This window comes from Garra rufa, chromosome 6, assembly GCF_049309525.1.
Source record: "Garra rufa chromosome 6, GarRuf1.0, whole genome shotgun sequence".
In the NCBI taxonomy this organism is placed as follows: Eukaryota; Metazoa; Chordata; class Actinopteri; order Cypriniformes; family Cyprinidae; genus Garra; species Garra rufa.
In genome coordinates this window covers 23,863,832-23,873,309 of record NC_133366.1, presented here as the reverse complement: position 1 = coordinate 23,873,309, position 9,478 = coordinate 23,863,832, and the positions used below count along the sequence as shown (strand labels likewise).

Genomic DNA, 9,478 nt, shown 5'->3' with positions numbered 1-9,478 from the left:
GTTGTGAGCATCGGCTAACTGACCCCAGATTTCGGACAGCTGGACACAAACCGAGATGAAATATGCAAGGTACGTTCACACTCGGTATCATGATTCAATACACTTTAGGTCAATATCACACCGGAGTTCTCCTTTAACATAGCCTAAATTTATGCAACTGGTCCTAGAACAACAGTGGGGGAAATAACTATTTGATCCCCTGCTGATTTTGTATGTTTGCCCACTGACAAAGAAAATAACAGTCTATAATTTTAATGGTATTTTTATATTAACAGTAAAAAAGAGAATAACAAAAAAATCCAGAAAAACGCATTTAAAAAAAGTAAAAAAAATTGATTTGCATTTTAATGAATGAAATAAGTATTTGATCCTCTATCAATCAGCAAGATTTATTGCTCCCAGGTGTCTTTTATACAGGTAACAAACTGAGATTAAGAGCACTCTCTTAAAGGGACCTGTATAACCTGTATAAAAGACACCTGTCCACAGAAGCAATCGATCGGATTCCAAACTCTCCACCATGGCCAAGACTAAAGAGTTGTCCAAGGATGTCAGGGACAAGATTGTAGACTTACACAAGGCTGGAATGGGCTGCAAGACCACCGCCAAGCAGCTTGGTGAGAAGGTGACAGCAGTTGGTGCAATTATTTGGAAATAAAAGAAACAAGAAGAAATAAAGAAATAAAAATAACTGTCAATCCCCCTCGGTCTGGGGCTCCATGCAAGATTTCACCTCATGCTCATGAGAACAGTACATAATCAGCCCACAACTACACAGGAGGATCTTGTCAATGATCTCAAGGCAGCTGGGACCATAGTCACCAAGAAAACAATTGGTAACACACTACTCTGTGAAGGACTGAAATCCTGCAGCACCCGCAAGGTCCCCCTTGCTCAAGAAAGCACACGTACAGGCCTGTCTGAAGTTTGACAATGAACATCTGAATGATTCAGAGGAGAACTGGGTGAAAGTGTTGTGGTCAGATGAGACCAAATTCGAGCTCTTTGGCATCAACTCAACTCGTTGTGTTTGGAGGAGGAGGAATGTTACCTATGACCCCAAGAACACCATCCCCACCATCAAACATGGAGGTGGAAACATTATGCTTTGGGGGTGTTTTTCTGCTAAGAGGACAGGACAACTGAACTGCATCAAAGGGACGATGGATGGGGCCATGTACTGTCAAATCTTGGGTGAGAACCTCCTTCCCTGATTGAAAATGGGTCGTGGATGGGTATTCCAGCATTACAATGACCCAAAACACACAGTCAAGGCAACAAAGGAGTGGCTCAAGAAGAAGCACATCAAGGTCCTGGAGTGGCCTAGCCAGTCTCCAGACCTTAATCGAATAGAAAATCTGTGGAGGGAGCTGAAGGTTTGAGTTGCCAAACATCAGCCTCGAAACTTTAACGACTTGGAGAGGATCTGCAAAGAGGAGTGGGACAAAATCCCTCCTGAGATGTGTGCAAACCTGGTGGCTAACTACAAGAAATGTCTGAGCTCTGTGATTACCAAAAAGGATTTTGCCACCAAGTATTAAGTCATGTTTTGTGAAGGGGTCATATACTTATTTCACTCATTAAAATGCAAATCAATTCATTCAAACTTTTTTGAAATGTGTTTTTCTGGATTTTTTTATTGTTATTGTATCTCTCACTGTTAAAATAAACCTACTGTTAAAATTATAGACTGATCATTTCTTTGTCAGTGGACAAACATACAAAATCAGAAGGGGATCCAATAATTATTTTCACCACTGTAGACCCACCAAAACTGTGTCAGCAGCAGCAAAAAAAAAAAAAAAAAGCATGAAGTTGGAACTGCGTAAAACTGTAGAGCGTAAAATGTGGAATAGAAAAGGGCTCAGAACAGAACCCTGGGGAACACCCATTTTTAAATAGCTGCTGATAATGTTTACAGCTCTCCCTCACCAACGCTACCTGCCTGTCAGAAATACAAAGTTTAGAGCTAAGACCTTGAGTTTGCTGATGAGCCTGGAGGCTTTGATGAATGTCAAGCTGTAATCAGTGAAGAGCATCCTCACATAATTCCTGCCTCTAGTCCAACTGGAACATGGCGGTGTGCAATAAATGTGCAATACATCATCTGTATATCTGTTGGGGTGTTAGACAAGCTGCAGTGGCTCCAATTAACTGAGAGAGTGAGCAGCAGATGAAGTCCTTGACTAAATATAGCTTGTTAAGTGTGCTAATAAGTCAAGAGTACTCTTTTAACACAAGTCTAATTATTCAGTCCACCTCAAGTGCAGAACTCAGGTCATTTGTTGTGACAGCTTACCTACTGACCTGCACACCTAGTGACCAGCTCTTTCCTTCTTCTAATTGGCTTGCAGACTGGCTAATAAACAGGACCAAGATGGGGCATTGGCTGAAGCTGATATCATTGAGACGCTGTCTTTGGAGAAGCTTGTCAATGAGAATAAATGCCTCTGTCAGATTGTGAGTTAATATTTCAACACTCAAATCCCAAGCCTGTGGAATTTTCTATCTTTATTTATTATTTGACAGGATTAAATTTCATCAAATTTGTGACATTCTTTTGACAGAAATGTTGCAAACCAATCATATAAAACTGAACAAAATGTTGTTTCCTCTACTCTCAGGAACCCTGTTCTGCAGTGCTGGGTTATGGTAAGAAGGTTGACAAATCCATCAAGAATGGCCTTAACTGGCTCCTGAATAACATTGCCAAGGACTACGAGGCAATTTCAGAGCGTGTGCAAAGAGATACAGCTGAGCAGAAGGCTCAAGAAGAACAGGACAAGAAGGAAAGAGCAGAGAGAGTCCGGCGGATCAGAGAGGAGAGGTCAGTGAGCTGAGAAGACTTTTTCACTCAGATTGTCATGCTAATCCCTTTGCATCCCTCCCGAGCAATTGACTGCAAGCTCACATCTCAAAATCTAACGAACGGCCAATGGTTAGAACAATTACCCATCCTGAATTCTTGCTGGTATTCGTTTAGAGAGAGTTTCAATTTCTTAACAATCAGCATTTTTGTGTATTTGAACCCTTTCCAACAATTACTGTCTGATTTTGAGATCCATCTTTTCACACTGAGGACAATTGAGGGACTAATACACTAATAATACTAATACAGAAGGTTCAAATGCTCACTGATGCTCTAGAAGGAAAAACAATGCATTAAGAGCTGGGGGGTGACAACTTTCAAACAGAAGGGAGATGTGTACATTTTTCTGATTTTGCCTAAGTATCATATTTTTTTCATTTAGTACTGCCTTTCAGAGGCTACAGAAGATAGTTGCATGTTTCCTAAAAGAAAAAATAAGTTAAATTTACGCTGATCTTCAAATTCAAAGCCCCCCCCCCCCTCCTCCTCCTATGGCTCTTAATGCATGTTTTTTCCTTCTGGAGCATCAGTGAGCATTTGAACCTTCTGTAATAGTTGCATATGAGTCCCTCAGTTGTCCTCAGTGTGAAAAGATGGATATAAAACTCATACAGTCATTGTTGGAAAGGGTTCAAATGCACAAAAATGCTGGAAAACCAAAAAAATTGTGGGACCTGAAGGATTTTTTTGAAGAACAGCAAGCAGTTTATCTCTTCAGGACAAACAAAGGACTCATGAACAACTATCACTAAACAAAACAAACCGAAAAAAGCTGTGGATTATTTTGGTAAGAACACAGTATTAGGAATAAACTTGTAAACTTTTGAATGGGGTAATTTTTATAAATTCAACTATTATTTTCTTTTATGGACTATATGTAAACACCTTTTATGTGAAATATCTTATTCAGGTCAGTACTAAATAAACAATAACATGCATTTTTTTATGATCTCTCTTATTTTGGTAAAATAATAAACATTTTGCACATTCTGAAAAACTTTTGACCTCAACTGTATGTGTAAAACGGAGAATATAAGAGGGCCTAGAACAGAACCTTGGGGAACACCCATTTTTAAATGGGTGCTGCTGATGTTTGCAGGCCTCCCTCACCACATTTTTGTCCACTTTTTCAATTATGTTTCCCTCAAATGAATGCCACAATGTTTCATCATTACTAAAATGAACTTAAGTGTTCAAAATTTAAGCAGCAGTTTGCTAAAGATGTTTTTCACTGACAGAGACAGACAGGAGCGAGAAGAAGCAGAGCGAGGAGGAAGGACATTGAAAGAGGAGGAGCTAGATGATGTCATCATGCCCAACCCATTCCAGCCAATAAACAGTGTTGTTAATGAGGTTAGTTATCACAATGATTCTTCTAAATGCAAGTTGGATGAAATCATGAAGATGCAAATACTAAATCCATTCAAAAATCCCAGAATGAAGACAGACTAAACAAGGGCAGTGTGCAAGAACAGACAACCATTCAAGATGAGGATGAAGAGGAAGAGGAGGAGGAGGAAGAGAGCGAGAGACAGACCCCAGAGAGCACAGAATCAGGTATTACCTCTCGTTCCTCAAAAAGAGATTATATCGGCAAGAGTTATAAGTGGGTAAAGGTTTATTTTAGTATTGTCAGTTGATTTTGCATACAAGCTATCAATATTAAAATGCATGACAAACTTATTTAAGTCTGTGAGTTATTGGAGTGAATGAGGTGATTTCAATGTCTCTGTCACCTTTGATCAGGAGCAGTGGACCAGACCAAAAAGAAAACTAGGAAATTACGATTAAAACGTAAGCACAGAGTCGACCCTCTCAGAGTGGAAGAAGCAGCACCCAAAAGCCCGACCCCTCCTCCCTTACCAGGTAGTAATGTGTCTTGTTGCATGTTGCTGTAGTCATTAAAGGAAACCCTGGGTATTAAGACTTGTATGGCTTAATATAACATAAAATGTGCACTCAGTGAGGTACTGGTGCTACCTGTTGCTATTTTTAACCGCAACACAATTTGGAAAATAATAGCTTACAAACACCAAAGACAAGAAAAGCTTGATGCCATTTTAGCAGGATGTAAACATGTTGACACTTGTCATGATGCCACAGCCACTGAAGGAGTGTCTCAGCGCAAATTTCACTCATATCCAGGGGCGTTTGGACTTCTTATGGGAAAAATCAATGGTATGGCATTTGGTTTGACCTACGCTTATATCCATCGACACCTGTAAGCTCTTTCAATAGCTGTGGTCATCGTATCAGTATTTTATTTTCCAAGTTGTGTTGTGGTAAAAATAGCAACAGGTAGTGCTAGTAGCTCACAGAGTGCAACCATTTCATGTCCATTCCAAAATATGTATAAAACAATGTGGATTTTTTAAAATAACGTAAATCTTTAATGGGCTTCCTGCCACATATTTCAGTAAGAAATATAATTTATGTTATATTAAGCCATACCAGTCTTAATATCCAGGGCTCACTTTGAACTTTACTTATTTCTGATACTTTATAGACTGTAAATGAATGCCAAGTGGTGTGCAACACATGCATGCCAAAGGGAGTGCAATCAAACATTGTTATACATGAAGTTTAAAATAAAATACCCTTAATAATTAAAACCCAATACAAATAAAGAGCAACCAATTTATTTGGTCATAAACACAATGCTATTAATGAAAGTGTGCAAAAAATCAATTTTTCAAACAAAAACAGTCATTACTTTACATATAATAATGATTTACAGTGCCTTGCGAAAATATTCATACCCCTTCATTTTTTTTCACATTTTGTAATGTTGCTGCCTTATGTTAAATGGCTTTAAATTATTATTTTTTTTACACATCAATCTACACTCCATACACCATAATGGGGAAAAAAAAACAGGCTTTTAACATCTTTGCAAATTTATTAAAAATAAAATACTTAAATAGGAGCATTCATATTGCTTGTAGATGTTTGAAAGAAGTGTGGCAAATTCAATTGAATGGGTATGGTTTGGAAAGGCGCACACACACACGTCCCAATAAAAAGTCTAGCAAAAACTAAGCCCTGAGGTAAAAAAAAAAAAAAAAAAAAAAACTGCCTGTAGAGCTCAGAGACAGAATTGCATCAAGATACACATATGGGGAAGAGGTCGGGGAAAAAAATCTGCTGCATTGAAGGTTCACAGGAGCATGTAGTCTCTGTTACCCTTAATGGAAGAAGTTTGAAACTACCACATTCTTGGAATTTGCAAAACAGCACCTAAAGGACCCTTGGACTGTGAGAAACAAGATTCTCTGGTCTGATGAGTCTCAATTCCAAGCATCACATTTGAGTACTATCCCAAAAGTAAAGTATGCTGGTAGCAGCCTCATGCTGTGGGGCTGTTATTCAGTGGCAGGGACTGAGGGACTCGTCAGAGTAAAAGAAAAGCTCAATGCACCGAAATATTGAGATAGCCTTAATGAAAACCCAGTCCAGAGCATTCAAAACCTCAGACTGGGCAGAAGGTTTACTTTCCAGCAGGACAATGAACCTAAGCACACAGCAGGAGTGGTTTATAGACTACTTTGTGAATGTCCTTGAGTGGGCTTGAACCCAATAAAACATTTCTGGAGAAACCTGAAAATGTCTGCCAGACCCATTTAAGATGACAGAGCTTGAGAGGTGAAGAGGTGAGGCAAAGAATGTCAGATAATTGCCAAATGTTGATGTGCAAATCTTGTTGCATCATACTCAGACTTGAGGCTGTAAAGAGGTTTCAAGTAAGTACTGAGTTAAGGGTGTGAATACTTATGCAATGTACTTATTTCAGTTTGTTTATTTCTAATAAATTTAACAAGTTGGGACAATTCTGTTTTTGCTTTGTCATTATGGTGCACAGAGTGTAGACTGATGTGGGGAACATAACGTTTAACATAAGGCAGCAACATAACAAAACTAAGGGGTATGAATACTTTCGCAAGGCACTGTATATATAGCTGTCAGGACGTATTTTTAAGGATAGTTCATACATACATCATTCACATCAAATCTGTACACACAAAAATGTAGCTCTAGTTGTGCTATATGCTATTTAATGCTATAGTCTAGCATTAATACTACTACAGGAAAAGGCATAGTAAAACACTGTTATTTTCAGAAGGGAATGTGGATCTATTTGCGTTTTAAAACTTGTTTTTTGAAAACTCTGATAGCATATATTAAGTCTTAATTTAAACATTACTAAGACTTAGTTTAACCTAATTAAATCAGCAAATTACTTAATTATACAGTATGGTAAACACATTGCAGTGGTGAATATGTTCTGCACAAGAAGTCAGAGAAACATTCTCTATCATTTGCCTTTGGATTTTCACAGTCAAGTGTTTGCAAAATGTCTCATTTTAACCACTGATTTGTCCTAGTTTTTACTTTCGTTGCTTCATCATATTAATGACTCTAACAGCCAATCCCTACTTTTTTCTTTGTTTTAGTTGGATGGGCTACTCCTAAAGTTTCTAGGCTCCCCAAACTTGAGCCTCTTGGAGATACAAGACATTCTGGTAATTGTTGGTTCATTGCATGTTCCCTGTCCAGCATGACGGCCAGCATGTGCATCACTAACATTCTTCCTTTTCCCCCTTTCTGTTGCCTAACCATATAAGTGTCTCCCATAATTCTGTTTTAAAGCTTTCTTCTCTCTCCATCCACACAGCAAGCCTCAGCCACATCCTTCCTGTACAATCATCTGTCAACAGAAATACCACAGCCATCCACTATGATATTGTGCCTAATAAATGCTCCTAGCATGATCTCCTTAACATCTCACTTCCTCCACTGTGACTAATGTATGTTATTCGTTTTTCTGATGCATACAGGAAACACTTTGGACATTCTGAATGCTGCATGTAATGTTCTGTCTTCCTCTGAATGTTAAACCAAGGCAGCGTGTGATTTTGATCTATGATTTTAATGATGTAGTGTAATCTTGTAGGAAGTAGAAGTTAGCTGAGAAGAAATGGACATTCCTGACCTAAATCTTTTTTTTTTTCTTTTCCCATGACTCTTTTTCTTTGGCAGAATTCTTTGGCAAACCTCTCCCACCTGTAGCAATTAGGCAGAGGCCGAACAGCGATACTCATGATGTAATTTCCTAACGCTACCTCTGCTCCCCCCCCTTCACTGGTTTGCAATTCTCAAGGGTCCCAACCAATCAAAGTATTGTTTTGTTCTTATCTTCAAGCACGGGCAGTGTAGCAAACTACGCAGATGCAATTGCCCATAAACGAGGAACTGATACCCAATCGAAGAACCCAGATGACCTCGAGCAACTTCTGGTCAACAGAAGCTGTGTTTAAATGAGACGGGGGACTTGGACATTCACTGTACGACATATACATCACGGTTCAATGTTTTACTTTCTTAGAGCCGTTTTTTCTTCTTTTAGTCAAATTACTTAAAATCAGTATTAACAGTTTTGAAACTCAATTGAGACTTCTTTATGGAGAATATATTACAGACCTATTTTTTAAGAGAATTGAAATGTATGTAAATACATAAGAGTTTAAATTTGTGTACTTGAAATTGTACAAACATGTTTTTATGGTCCACATGCATATCTTACGCTCTTGTGCAGTTGATTGTGACACAGTTTGCCTTTAAAATATACGACGGTCTTTTTTCAGCAGCATTTCTAGGTATATACACTACGCTGTCTTAATTTTGAGAATGACATTCATACTTTCAAATAGCACCAGCAGCAGAGACAGAGAAAGTGAACTTTTTAAAGTTTGAAACTGCATTTTAGTCTCACATATGGTACATTTTGCTTTATCACGGAGGAAAACATCAGATAATGAGTCTATAATTTTGTGATTTACAGAGAAGAGATTGCACTGTAAGTGTAGCAGTGCTTAACCTCAAATATAAATACATATTTTAATGTATGTATGATGTCATATTGTAAAAGCTGCTTTCATATTTGATGCTGTTGCCATTTTTTTTTTTATATTTCATATTGTTTGTTTTGTTTTGTATTGTATTTTACCCCATACACTAATGTTTAGTTGATGCATCATCCAGTTTGCTCTGCTTTCAGTACCTGCTTCTTTTGTATCCAGTTCACATTTAATATGAATGTCAAATTAAATATATTATAAAAATGTATATTTCTACTCAGTTATGGTCATTTCACTCAACAATTCTCAGTGTCACACATTTTGAAGAAAAAAACAAATTCTTAGCAGCACTCTCTGCTGGTAGATGCCGTAACTTCACCATCACGGTATCATGGGTTGTTTTCAACTAGACAGATGAACTGTGTAGGATAATTATTGTATGATGGCAAAAAAGAAAAGAAAAAAAAAATAGATGCTTATTATTTTTGCAAGGATGATATAAAAATTCTAAGAAGTATGTTTGTAACACTGAAATCTGTGATGGTCAGATATTGGATTTTAGATCATTGATCAGTCAATTATTGCTATGTCAGCCATTTCGTACTCGTAGAGACGAGTACTGCAGCTTGCACTTTTCCAGCAGAACTGAATCCAACAATTGCCGACAATATTAGGATTCTGTTATATTACGTGAATAAAATCAATCATTGAGAAAATCCCACCTACTCCAAAAAAAAAAGAAAAAATTCTGTCG

At 37.8% G+C, this 9,478-nt stretch overlaps 1 protein-coding gene across 1 annotated transcript; it reads left to right on the top strand.

The window, feature by feature from the left end:
- Positions 1-2,074: 2,074 nt before the first annotated feature.
- Positions 2,075-8,992, top strand: arl13b (ADP-ribosylation factor-like 13b). The gene is made up of 8 exons (XM_073842608.1): positions 2,075-2,109; positions 2,355-2,460; positions 2,625-2,827; positions 4,108-4,222; positions 4,306-4,426; positions 4,616-4,735; positions 7,321-7,389; positions 7,907-8,992. Exons 1-8 carry the CDS (start codon positions 2,075-2,077, stop codon positions 7,981-7,983), a joined length of 846 nt encoding a protein of 281 aa, XP_073698709.1. The 3' UTR covers positions 7,984-8,992.
- Positions 8,993-9,478: the final 486 nt, after the last annotated feature.

Excerpts from the sequence above, each read along its gene's own strand:
- arl13b (XM_073842608.1), top strand. The coding sequence starts at position 2,075 with ATGGCGGTGTGCAATAAATGTGCAATACATCATCT. Across the intron at positions 4,223-4,305 it reads TAAACAGTGTTGTTAATGAG|AATGAAGACAGACTAAACAA; the intron begins GTTAGTTATCAC and ends CAAAAATCCCAG. Across the intron at positions 4,427-4,615 it reads CCCAGAGAGCACAGAATCAG|GAGCAGTGGACCAGACCAAA; the intron begins GTATTACCTCTC and ends ACCTTTGATCAG.